Source organism: Sinocyclocheilus grahami, unplaced genomic scaffold (genome assembly GCF_001515645.1).
Source record: "Sinocyclocheilus grahami isolate Dianchi unplaced genomic scaffold, SAMN03320097.WGS_v1.1 scaffold27.1, whole genome shotgun sequence".
Taxonomy (NCBI): Eukaryota; Metazoa; Chordata; class Actinopteri; order Cypriniformes; family Cyprinidae; genus Sinocyclocheilus; species Sinocyclocheilus grahami.
In genome coordinates this window covers 1,348,992-1,362,527 of record NW_015505206.1, presented here as the reverse complement: position 1 = coordinate 1,362,527, position 13,536 = coordinate 1,348,992, and the positions used below count along the sequence as shown (strand labels likewise).

Sequence of the window (13,536 nt, the reverse complement as noted above, 5' to 3'; positions counted from 1 at the left end):
GTGTGTGTGTGGGCAGCACACACTGTCAAATCCTCCTGAGCATTCTGAACTCCCGCCCAGCCTCCCTCTCCCACCTCCTCTGTATCAGTCCTCACCATCGCCTCCGCTGTCTCCTGGCAGCCCCTCAGCTCACCATCCGTGCAGTGGGATCGCCGCGGGTCTGCCAGTCTCCATCGGCGTCGTGGCTGGAGGATCCTTTGTCTCCGCCTCCAGCCTCTGAGTCCCAGACTCCGCCTCGGCCCTTCGACCCAGCGGCTTCACCATGGCTCCTAGCTCCCTCCAGCTCAGCCTTGGTCTTGGTCGACCATCCGCCACCTCGGGACTCCACTCCTACGGCTACACCTCATCCCTCCATCCCTCCTGCTCCGTCAGGCTCCTCCTTCACCCCGGCTCCACCTTGGTCCTCTGTCGCTCCAGCTCCACCGCAGCCTTCCAGATCCCTGCCTCCGCCTCGGTCGCCGGAGCCATCTGCTCTGCCTTGGCCCTCCGGATCCTCCCCGTCGCCCTGGATCTTTGGCTCTCCGCCTCGGGCTTCACCACCACCTGTCCGGTCTACTACGTCCCTATGTGTGCTCCTGCCTGTTCTGTCCTGGATTTACCCTTGTGTGGATTTATTAAAGACTGTTTGCATTGCTCATCATCTTCCTTGTGCGTTTCATTCCACCGTAGCGTGACACATATACTGGGAATCATATTCAAATTACTTAAATAATAAAAATGTTGTGCTTTTTGTAATTTTTACATGTAGCTTTAAAAAAAAATTTACATTTCAATTTTTGAAATATTACTACTTCAACTTATTTTATTTGTGTTATTTGCCAAAGCAGCATTTCTAATTTTGTAATATTTCATTTTATTTCAATTAATGAAAATTATTTTGATTAGTTTGGGTTTTTAGTTAATAACAACCCTGATGCAGAAACATACAGGCAGACAGAAACACTCACATGGGAGGATAGAGTCCATAAGCATGTGGTTGATTGACAGCTGGAGATGCCGCATGGTCCATGTAGGTGGGGTTTGCTGCAGGGTCGGGGTTGGGTGTCGTAAACCTGCATGAACACAGACGCACACATAAATAGTTGCTTCAGAAAGCTTCAAAAATAACTAACAAAAGCTCATTCATTCTGTTCAGCTCTAGTTCACAGCTTGTTACTACTCTACACACTCTAGCAGGTGCTAGCGGTCAGAGCTCTTGCTAACCCTCAAAATGAAGAGCTAAATTGATAATTGCTCCCTCAGAATGCTGATGAGAAGAACTGAATTATCTGAGTCTGATGGTGTACGACTCCCTGCTGAGTTTGACCGAAGTGGAAGGCTCACTAACAAGACCAATGGGGTCGTCCACCTATGGATAAATAATGCTGCTAATGAGGCTAACAAAGCTAAGTATATGCTGAGGAGTGGAACGAGAGTCTCAAGTATCCATGGCAACCAATAACTGCCCACAGAGCCCGGCCAGCGCTAATATGCTAGTGTGCAATTAGGTTTACCGCCTGGAGTTAACAAGTTAGCTCTTGAATGTCAGAGATGTGAAGACCTGTACTGAGAGGTCAGAAAAAAACACACAGAGACAGAAGTGTGTGTGTGTGTGTGTGTACTTACTCTGGCACTACTTGTTTGATCTGTGGTTTGACGTATCCGTCCACAGCTTTAGCTGGAGAGGAGGGAAAGATAAACAGATTATTCCTAAACCATAACATAACACTGACTCACACTGTGTGTGAATGAGAACACACACAGACAAACACAAAGACGCTAGATTAGTCAAGAGTGTTACACTCTCATTTAAACACAAGGACATAAACACACACAGGCTAGCAATGTACATATAATGATTTTTACAGGCTATTAAAAAATAAGCAACATTGTGCATACTGTGATGATTTTAATGTGCTTTTAATACGACAATTATTTTCCTAAGGATGGTGTTGTTATACTAGTTTCACAATCCTTCCTTGTGTCGTGACTTGTGAGTATACAGGTGCAAAAACAGATGTTTTACAGTGTCCCTGATTTCAAAGTAGATGGTAAGTTTAATTCATTTTCATGAATCGGTTCATATTGTTCTTTTAAGTAAATCATTTCGAAACTTTTAACACTCTTAGTTCTCTTAGATTTCAAAACTCCTTTAATGTTTAATGTAATATTTGTGCATATAAATCATTTTTAATAAATATTTTAATAAATAAATAAATGCATACACTACCATTCAAAAGTTTGGGCTTGCAAATTTTTTTTCAGTTTTTGAAATATGTCAAGGCTGCATTTATTTGATCAAAAATACAATAAAAACAGCAATATGTTATGATATTTTTACAATTTAAAATAACTGTTTTCTGTTTTAATATATTATAAAATTTAATTAATTCCTGTGATGCAAAGCTGAATTTTCAGCATTACTCCAGTCTTCAGTGTCACATGATCCTTCAGAAATCATTCTGATATGATGTGTACTCAAAATATCATCTTTTTATTCATTTTGAAAACAGCTGTACTGCTTAATATTTTTGTGGAAACTTTGATTTTCATGATTCTTTGATGACTAAAAGATGCTTTTAGACATTTTTAACATACTTGAAACAAAAATCTTTCATAACATTACAATTATCTTTACGGTCACAAAAAAAAAAATATATACTGACCCCAAAACCTTTGAATGATAGTCTGTGTGTGTGTGTATATAATGTCAAAAAAGATGAATAATATGTAGATAATTAGAGATCAAGCTTACACAGCGGAGGGGTGTAGTATTTGGAGAAGACCTCGTCTTTGGGCCGGTCAGGATAGAGGAACAGGAGATGATTCAGGTCGCTGATGCGATCCGCCAAGGAGCGGATAGAGAAGTCTTTGGTTGTGTATGGCATGAGGTTCCACACCATCCTTTCTCCTATGAAGAACACAAATACACACAGAAGTTTTCAACGAGTTTTAAACAAATCAGGTTTAAAAGACTAACATGCACAGTAAATATAACGATGCTAAATAAATGATGCTGGGAAAAAAACCACAACAACCAAAGATTTACCTAAATTTGTATTCTGTAAGTTCTAAAAACATACAGTACAATAGAAACAAAACTGAATCATCTCAATGCAGCTTTTCTACTACAAAATAGTAATAAAAACTTTTATTTTTAAATAAAGTTTTTTTTTTATGTGGTTCAGTTAATTTAGACCTTTTCCCAGTAGGCACTGACAAGGGCATGAAAAAACAATATGGCTTAATTTACATTTACAACTTTATCCCTCCTCTCCCGCTAAAGCTGTGGACGAATACGTCAAACCACAGATCAAACAAGTAGTGCCAGAGTAAGTACACACACACTTCTGTCTCTGTGTGTTTTTCTGACCTCTCAGTACAGGTCTTCACATCTCTGACGTTCAAGAGCTTACCTATTAAATTGCTATTGCTGATTTTGTTGTCATATTTAGTAACTTGAGAAATGTGATATAAAAAGGGAACACTTTGTATAGAGCTGATACAGTCACACTTTAAGGTCCAATTCTCGCTATTAACAAACCATTAACTATGACTTTTACCTCAATAAACATCTAATTTGCTGCTTATTAATAGTTACTAAGGTAGTTGTTAAGTTTAGATTAGGGATGTATAATATGATAATGAAACATTTTTATGGGATAGTTCACCCAAATATAAATATTCTGTCATCATTTATACTTTATATATACTATTATATAATAATTAAGATACTTTGAGAATTTTTTTTGTTTGTCCATATAAAGAAAGTCAGTGGTCACTATAACAGTTTGGTTACCAATATTCTTCTCATATCTTCATGTTGCACAGAAGAATGAAACACAAGTTTGGAACAACATGAGGGTGAGTAAATAATCAGAGAATTGTCCATTTCTTCATCCCCTTAAGTTCACTTACAATATTTACCTAAATAGATTAACTTTTTATACAGTGTGTGTAAAGAAAGTGTTAAATAAGCCTTAGTAGCACGTCTTAGACTAAAACATCAAAGCATGTTTGAAGCTTGTTTGCTCACAGACGTTTTAACAGTTATGGAAATTAAAGCATGATGAAAGTATGAAAAAAACTATCTGCTGAATTCCTGGTACGTGTTCCTCGTAAGTGACGCATTCATTGGAAATGGACATGGAGTTGACATGAATCAGACAGTAAACAGCTAGACGTGTGTGGGGGGTAAAGGGAACATTCGGGGCTTAAGAAACACAGGCATGACTGCCTGAACGAGAGCATGATCCACTGCCTCATGTTCATTCTGTTTTTAATCAGTGATTCATAAGCAAAGTCACATTACTTAGGAGTGAAGACAGGAAGCGTTCATCTTCATCTCTTTCACTTTAATCACTCTATTTCTTAGAACACAATGTCCTATGTCCTGACCGTTTCAACAGTTAGCATGGCAGATCACAAACACACGGATGTCTCTTGAACATGTACAATCGGGTTCAAATTCGGAATTTAGAATTTAATTTAGACATGGAAATAAATAGTCAAGTCACATTTATTTACATAGTATTGTATACAATACAGAGAAAAGCAGGAAAATAAGAGTCTTAATGCTGCAAAATTAATCAGTTTTGAAAAAAATTATTTCAGTTGTAAAGCAGTTATAATTTCAATTCACTGAACTAAATTCAGCAATTTAGTTCTGTATTTATTTATTTGATTTATTTCAATAACAGTGTCAATGTTGCAAAGTTCATCAATTATGAAACAAAATCGATTCCATTTTTTTATTTTGAGAATCAGCAAGTTCATACAAAGTCAGAACGAGGAGACACTAGTTTGGGATTAAACCATATGTTAGAACGTCGCTCGATAACGGTGGTGCTTTTGGGTAACAAACAGCAGGTCACAGTCACGGTCAGAATTTTTACAAAATAATAGGCCATACTGCTTTCAGCTTAATCAAAGCTCATGTACAGCTGTCAAAACCATGATTTTATGAGTAATACTGAAGTACAAAACTAATTATATTCAATACCGAGCGCAACTGAATGCAGGGATCTTGATTTGTGACAGCATGGAATGTGTCATTATGACTGATATTTTATTTTAAAACCGTAACTTACATTTCAAAACCAGTATTGGCAGTTACTTTGCCTACTAAACAGTTTCAAAAGCTTGGGATCTGTAAGATATTTTGAAGGATACATTAAAGGGATAGTTCACCCAACAACAAAATCATTAATTACTCAGCCTCATGTCGTTCCAAACTGAAGAACGCACACAATAATAAGCAGAACAAATGTTTTCAAGATTGATAATAATAAGAAATGGTTCTTCAGCAGCAAATCAGCATATTGGAATGATTTCTGAAGATCATCTGACACTGAAGACATGAGTAATGATGCTGAAAATTCAGCTTTACTGCCATCACAGGAATAAATTATATTTTAAAACATATTAAAATAGAAAACAGCTATTTCAAAATGTAAAACTACTTCACAATATTACTGTTTTACTGTATTTTTGATCAAATAAATGCAGCCTTGGTGATATTTCTTTCAACAAAAATCTCACCCAAAACTTTTGAACAGTAGTGTGTGTGTTTGTGTATAAAGAACTATCTAGTCAAAGAAAACACTAAAATAAGTGGATAAAACATTCTAAAACTAATTGACTGTTGGTTTATGGGGGTCAAATAGCAAATAGATTGTACAGAGGAGTTTTGACCTGCTAAACACAGTCATTTAGTTCAGTACAGTGGTTGAGCGCGAGTAGCGTATTTACCCTGTTAAACTGCGACCAGGTAATGGTCATGTTGCGGTAGTCCTCCGGGTTGACGCTGGAGCTGCTGAAGGCTTTCTGAGCGAGAAAGACAAGATTCTCCTCAGACAGACCTCGATTTGATTGCACCTCTGCCTTGTACTTCATATTCAGAGCCTCACACAACTGCGGCCACAACACCTTGTCGGGCACAATAAAAGGCACCCGTCCCTGAGAGAGAACAAGAAAATGAGTACATTATCATACATTCTTTTACAGTTAGAAAGTGTCTCATTAGGCAGGTTCTCAGTGGGTCACAATCACTTTGGTTTTAAGGTTGTCTTTTTAGGAAAGCAACAGCATAGAGGGATATATTACATCAACTCCTTCACTCGTCACATCCTGCTTGATTTGCATAAATATCTATCATATTCTGTATACTGCTGCCTTGAAGAAAACCATATTGGTAACTCATGATGATCTGCTATTTTACACAAACCCTGCAAATCCTGAATGGACTTCTATGGAATACTTTTATAATGCTTTTATTGTTATTCTCTCACTTCTCCATTTGTGTTCCAGGGTAGAAAAAGTACTGGTTTGAAATCACGTGAGGGTGAGTAATGACAGGATTTAAATTTATGGATGCACTGTTCCTTTAAAGAGAATAAGGCTAGAGTATGTAGAATAAAGGGATATGAGTCATACGCCACCAGCCATCCAATAAACACCCACGCTATGAAACATGACAGGTTTGTTGAGGGGAGTTTGAGATCCTGGTGAGTGGGAGAGAAATTACATTATGTATGGTTGGGAGAATGAGTCTTGCGTGTTGTCAAGGCAGGGCCGTGATGATTAACATAGTTAAGTTATAGGACCTTTATTTATTGCCACATGACCTTGGAAATTGTTTCCATGACTTTCATGTGATATCGCTATACAATGGCCTCATGATCCTATTGCAGGCACAACCGACCTGGTATTAAGTATTTTTGCTCAAGGGCACAGTAATGATGGCCTGAACTTTAACCTCTACACCTTCCACCCAAAAGATGCACTGATGTTTCAGTAACTCACCGGTTCAGCAAATGCATTATCCCACAGAACGGTAGCCGTGGCATTGTTGTCTTGACTTCCATGGACAATTACCACCACAGGCAAAGAGAGAGTCTGGGGGAAGAAATGAGTGGATGAGAAAAATTAATGAAACGAGTTGTAAATTACTTTATCATATATTATGGTGCTCTTGAGCACAGAATGATTTCTGAAGGATCATGTGACACTGAAGAATGGAGTAATGATGCTGAAAATTCAGCTTTAGAATCACAGAAATAAATTGTACTACACCAAACACTGAACAGTAATGTACAGCACTAATATAAAAACCATAATTGTTTGCTTTTTACTGCAAAATCAATTTTGACTAAATGAACTGAAATGTAACACTGGTTCTAATTTTACACAGTCATTAATGCATGGATCGTTGAAATTGAACTGTTATATTTTTGCTGCATTGCTTTAAGTGGTTCCTGACAGATAACGTTTACTAATGGTGATTTGCTCACCTTAACCTGAAATACCAGCTCATTTCCCCCAACACTGAACTGTGATTCAAACAAAATGGTAAACTTCTCCTCTGTAACAGACTCCGCCCCTCGACGGTCTGAACGCCTGATCCGCTTCAGAGACTACAGGACACATGAGAAAGAATAGAGAAAAATATATATGTACTTTAATATAAGCAGTTACATTTATTTATCACGAGTCACTATCACATAAAACACCCCCAAAAAAGTACTCAAGCAACATTTACAAATGTCATTCACTGCATAAAAAAACATAGGACTGTAAAATCAGATAAATTATCTAACCAAGTGTTCATTATAAATAAAGTTTAAAAAAAGCATAAGCACTTTTGAAGTGAAATATTTCACAAGTAATTTTTAATTTGGACTTCATTTTAATTTTAAAATATAATATACTGCACAAATTAAGGCAGCATTATTTGGAGACTTTCTGGTTGATAAATGCACAGAAATGTAATTATTTTCTTAAAAGAAACATTAGTGCTGAGATACTACTTGGTTTGATATTTTGCTCATAAATTGCTACCCTGTACAACCTATTATATCATATCTATCTAAAGGTTTAATAAGCTGTTCTATTTTTATGAGTACTGATTTATATGACAGGCTTTACAGGGTCATGTGTTGCTTAACTGAATTCATTGTTGATGCATACTCGAGAATAGAGCTCTGTTCTCTAAGCAGGTACAGAGTAAATTATGAATAAACTTAAATGGTGGCTGACAGTGTACTTAGAAACCCCTTCAGTCAAGTTCACACACTCATCTTATAGGAGTTTTCTCTAAAGTCAGACTTTAAACGGCCACACTGCACTCACCATGTTTCTAAAGTGTGCACTGAGAGTGCCTGTGGTCTGGTGGTACTCCATCACACAGTTGTTATTCAAGATCTCACCACTGCTGTCACTGTTAGACAGACACATACAAATACAGAAAATATTATTCTGCATACAGTCGTACAAAAAAATGGAGATGGACATTTTAACCAAGATCTAGGTTCATTAAATGACAAATTCAGGTCAAAATTGGGTTTGTGCATAAAAATTGTGCGTTAGTAAATGTACAGTAGGATGATGTATCAGGGGGCTTCTGGTGAAACATGCTTTGTTTTAGCAGCTCCGGGCGCATTAGGCCAGTTCACAGTGAGTCATCAACAACACCCAGAGGAGTTACTAAATACAATGTGTTGTGTTTATGCTCACTTTCTGGTGTTTTCGTTCTTGAGCAGGGCCTTGGCCTGTTGTTCGCTGATGATGGTGGCTTTGACCTGCGGTGGGTTCATGTGCACGTTCAGTTTGCCACCTACCAGCAAACGCACTGTTGCCGCAAATTTAGTTTGTGTTTTCAGCACCTGAGGAGGCTGCTTTTCGATGATGAAGGTACTGCAGACAAAACACACACACACGTATTTACTGTACATCCATATCCATAAAACATACTGTATATCTAAATAAATAAAAAGCACATGTGCATTACCGTACTAAGTTTGGGGTCAGTTTTTTTTAAAGAAATCAATACCTTTATTCATCGAGGATGCATTAAATTGATCAAAAGTGACATTATCCAAAGTCATTTACTCAACTGTTTTCAACATTGATTAAAAAATACCCAAGTTTCTTGGGCACTATATCATCATATTAGAATTCTGATTTCATAATAGATTTCTGAAGGATCATGTGACACTGAAGACCAATGATCCTGAAAATTCAGCTTTGCATCACAGGAATAAATTATATTTTAAAATATATTCAAATAGAAAACAGTTATTTTAAATTATAATAAAATTTCACCATATTACTGTTTTTATTGTATTTTTGATCAAAGAAATTCAAACCAATATTATATCACCAATATGAGCACTTTTCCTGCTTTCCATTCAACTTGGAAAATCTAAATTTACATTTGGCAAAGTGCATAAAACTTGGGCAAAACCCCACAATATGCAGGTGTAATTTGAACATGATGGAAGCCTTTTAAAAAATAAAATACATAATAGTTAATAAATACATTTGGTAACACTTTCTATGAAGTCCATATTTATAATACATTATAAGGGTATTCTTAAGGCATTATAATGAATGCATAATGCATTATAAAAAAAACTTATAATATGTTATATCATCTTGCGTATATTCATAAGAACAGTTTTAATGCATTATAATATTTACTTATTTGTGGTTATAGCTTTTAAGAGTATGATGATTTTTAACACACAGTGAACGTTGTATCCACTTAAGTTACAGTGGATTATATTTCTCATAGTTATAATGTATTAAAAGTCTCATATCTTGCCATCTTTCTTATGCTACTTAAAGCAATCAAAGACCACTTATAAGTATAGTAATAATAATAGTAATATTTTTTTTCTCAAACAGCCATAAGATCAGATATCAGATCAGATGAATGTGTAATATCAGTTTGATTCTTTTGATGGTACCCTTTAGACAGCTGTCCCCAACAGACAAACTCACTATAAGTAACTTTGCAAGTACGTCAACATTCTACCTACCCTAACCTTAACCTAAGCCTACTAATACTCTGATGAGAGTTAGTTGACGTAGTTGCAAAGTTGCTTATAGTCAATAGACTAAGGGGACCATCAAAATAAAATGTAACCTAACATATAAGCATTGCATTTTTTTCAGTTGAAATATTTTACTAGCTCACATCAAAATGAATATTAGCCTCACAGGGAACACTCAAATAACACTCCACACCTAACCACTTACAAGATGCAGTAAGATACTGTGCAGATCTTAAATAAACAATGTCAAGATATATAGTCCATTATAAATGTAAAAGTAAATTTAATATGGTGTTGTGTGTTATAAATAACATACTCTTAAATGTTATAACCACAAATGCGTAAGCATTATAATGTATTATAATTATTGTTATGATTATTTATAAGATGATATAACATATTATAAGTTTTTTTTTATAATACATTATGTATTCATTATAATGCCTTAAGAATACCCTTATACATGTATGTACCCTTATGTATTATAAATATGGGCTTCATAGAAAGTGTTACCATAAAGTTTTTATTTTAGAAACAACACATAAATAATTAAAAAATAAATGGTTTACTAAAACTATGAATTTTTATGAAAATTATATATTGATATAGTTATGTATTTATTTTCTAAAAATGAAGTGTTTTAAATTAGAGGTAAGGTTAATATTAGTCAGTAGTCATTTGCAGTAGCAGTGGTGTAATGTAACGAAGTAATAATACTTCGTTACAGTACTTAAGCATATTTTGGGAGTATCTGTACTTTACTTGAGTTTTTATATTTCAGCCAACTTTTACTTTTACTCCACTACATTTCCTAATTAAAATTTATACTTTTACTCCGATATATTTCCTCGAAGCATATTGGTTACTTACTACAAAATGGTCAGAAGTCAGAAGAACACGGACTGCAGGAAAGCAGGTTTGTGCAAACAAGTGCGCGCACAACCGCGGATGATTCATTTTCACTCAAGTCGAGTCTGGGGTGTGCGATACAGTATAACATCTGCGATAACATGGTAAGTGTTGTTGTAAGTAATGATGTGCGATCTGACATTATCAAGTAGGCTATATCACCAAATCACGCACACAGAGTGCACGCACGTTGATTTATTAGTATATTAAAACTAAAAATTTCAGGCATTCTAAATTGTAGACGGCAAAAATGCTTCTGTATGCTTTTTATATTTATAGAATTTAATATAGTTAACTTAATCTATATCACACAAAGAGTACCATTTTTCTGCAGATATCAGCATGAACTCGTTTAATAATCATTTTATACAAGTTCAGTAAAGCAATAAGTGACTTACATTTTAGACATAATATTGCTTATTTTTGCTCAATTTTGCCAACGAAAATAGTTCCAAACTAAGATCACAGCACTGTTTTGCGTCTCTGAGCAATGGACGGTGTTTACTTATTGAATGAATCAGCTTTTTTTAAGTTTTATTTTTGGCGTTTTATGCCTTTTTTATTTAGATAGGACAGTAAGTTGACAGGAAGTAAAGTGGGTGAAAGAGAGGGGGGTGGGAAAAGGTCCACGAGCCAGGACTCGAACTCGGGACGCCCGAAGCGCAATGGCACTACATGTCGGCACGCTGCCCATGAGGACATCGGCGCCGACAAATGAATCAGCTTTGTTAACTAATCGGTTGAATAAATGATTCAGTGATTCACTCATTAACACAGTCAAATGTTTTGTTCCTGAATGAAACAGCCATTTGAATGAATCGGTTGAATCTCAATGACTCACTCATTAACAGTCGCTTGCTGTCACCTACTGTTTTAATTTCACATTTTCTCATGATTTAAAGGGGTCCTATTATGCTCTTTTACAAAGTCTTGATTTGTTTTATCACCCCGGCCTACATTTCCCATCATGCATTGCACTGATTGCACTCAGCACGAATTGCACACACCTGTTTACACTGATTGCACCCAGCTGTTTCATATCACTCCCTCACTATTTAACACTCACTCTGATCCCTTCCCTCTGCCGAGTATTGTTTCAGCGTTTATCACTCTCCTAGAGATAGCTACCTTACGGAGCCCTAGTCATTTGCCTTAGCCCTAGTCATTTGTCTTAGCCTTAGCCTTAGCCCTAGCCTTAGCCTTAGCCCTAGCCTAGCTGTTTTCCCGGTTTCTGATCTTCGCCTGGTTTCCTGGATTTCTCCCTTAGTCTTGCCCCTTCTGACTCTGTCTGCCCATCGTCGACCCACGCTAGCCCTAGGACTGGTCTTGTGTCTTGCCCACCATATACCTGTTTGACCCTGCCTGCTTCATGACCCCGTCTCTGTCTTCTCCACAATAAAGCCTTGCAGATGGATCCGCACGTCTCACGTCTCGTCAGCTCTGTAACACTGGCATGAACGGCTGGAATAGTTCCTGTATCAAATGAAGGCCCACCTTCTGAAATATGAAATGTGCTGTGATTGGTTAGCTGGGCCAGTGTGTGTTGTGATTGGCAGCACTCGGCGCCTGGTCAGGAAATGTCACGCCCCTTACCATAGCCGCCTGCGAGCTTCAGTGTAAATATTGCATCAAAATCAAATAATTTGGAGCGCGATTTTAAACCCGGATGATAGTAACCACTTTAAGTTCGTCTGCCTTGGGAAAGCTAGTGTGTCTCGTTGCCTTCTCTAGTGCAGCTCAACCAGGTCTCGTCCCATTCGTCGATCTTTGTGATATCACAAATCCCGGAAAATATGCGTTGTAGTCCAAACGAGTCGTTCGTTGTAGTTTTTGAAAAGTGATTTCTGTTAAATAAAATATCTCCTTTTTAAATGGTCTTTGAGCTTTGTAGATCTTTATTATGCTCAAACAGCAACATTAGACTAAATAAAGTGAAAGCATAATAGGACCCCTTTAAATAATTTTAAATATCAGTATTCAACGTTTTATGTTAAAAACAAAACATTATTATGCATCTGTAACTGCAGTTTAAATGCATCCATGTCCACTCTGAGATTCAGAAACTGTGTAAATCCATCTAAATGCTATTTCAGATGCAGATTCCAGAAATGTTTTCTTATGTTGGAATGAAAGACACTAATTACCAGATGAAGTGCTTCTTATTCTTATCCAAAAATACAAAATGGAAGAAAGAGTTAAAATTGAACACAATATTGCTACTCAAGCTGTGTCTGAACATTTGCTTACCATAGCCGCCTGCGAGCTTCAGTGTAAATATTGCATCAAAATCAAATAATTTTAATTTAATTTTAATTTTAAAATCAAATTTATTTGCTTCTTTTCCATTTTGCATTTACTTGTACTTTTACTTTCAATACTTAAGTAAATTTTTTAAGATAAAAAAATACTTTTCGTACTTAAGTACAATAAATACTTTAAGACTTTTACTCAAGTAATATTCTAAACGGTGACTTCAACTTCTACCAAAGACATTTTCTGGTAAGATATCTGTACTTTTACTTGAGTATGGTTTTCAGGTACTTTATACACCACTGTGCAGTAGTCATTGCATGTGCACTATTCACCAGGCCACATCTCTAACTGGTATGTAGTAATCCGAATTGGATTCATTTTGATATGTTGCTATGTTATGTTAAATAGTTAAAAAGCCAACGTTACACTTCTCAGGTTGATGGAGATCCATTTAGACACTGATGGTTTTTAAAAGCACAGTTTCCATTAAGCTCAGTGTTTCAGTGACTGTACAGCCTGAGGCACCAAACACAAACACACACACACACACACACACACA

General features: G+C 36.4%; 1 protein-coding gene across 1 annotated transcript in view; it reads right to left on the bottom strand.

Moving 5' to 3' along the window:
- The window catches only part of LOC107568282 (signal transducer and activator of transcription 5B-like), a 26,921-nt gene that overhangs the window by 3,853 nt on the left and 9,532 nt on the right, over window positions 1-13,536 (bottom strand). Inside the window, exons 5-12 of the mRNA XM_016254217.1 lie at window positions 8,494-8,673; window positions 8,110-8,197; window positions 7,272-7,394; window positions 6,784-6,876; window positions 5,683-5,937; window positions 2,735-2,918; window positions 1,606-1,657; window positions 948-1,052 (exon numbers count right to left, since the gene is read on the bottom strand). Coding sequence (XP_016109703.1) covers window positions 948-1,052; window positions 1,606-1,657; window positions 2,735-2,918; window positions 5,683-5,937; window positions 6,784-6,876; window positions 7,272-7,394; window positions 8,110-8,197; window positions 8,494-8,673 — 1,080 coding nt within the window. The remainder of the gene's footprint in view (window positions 1-947; window positions 1,053-1,605; window positions 1,658-2,734; window positions 2,919-5,682; window positions 5,938-6,783; window positions 6,877-7,271; window positions 7,395-8,109; window positions 8,198-8,493; window positions 8,674-13,536) is intronic.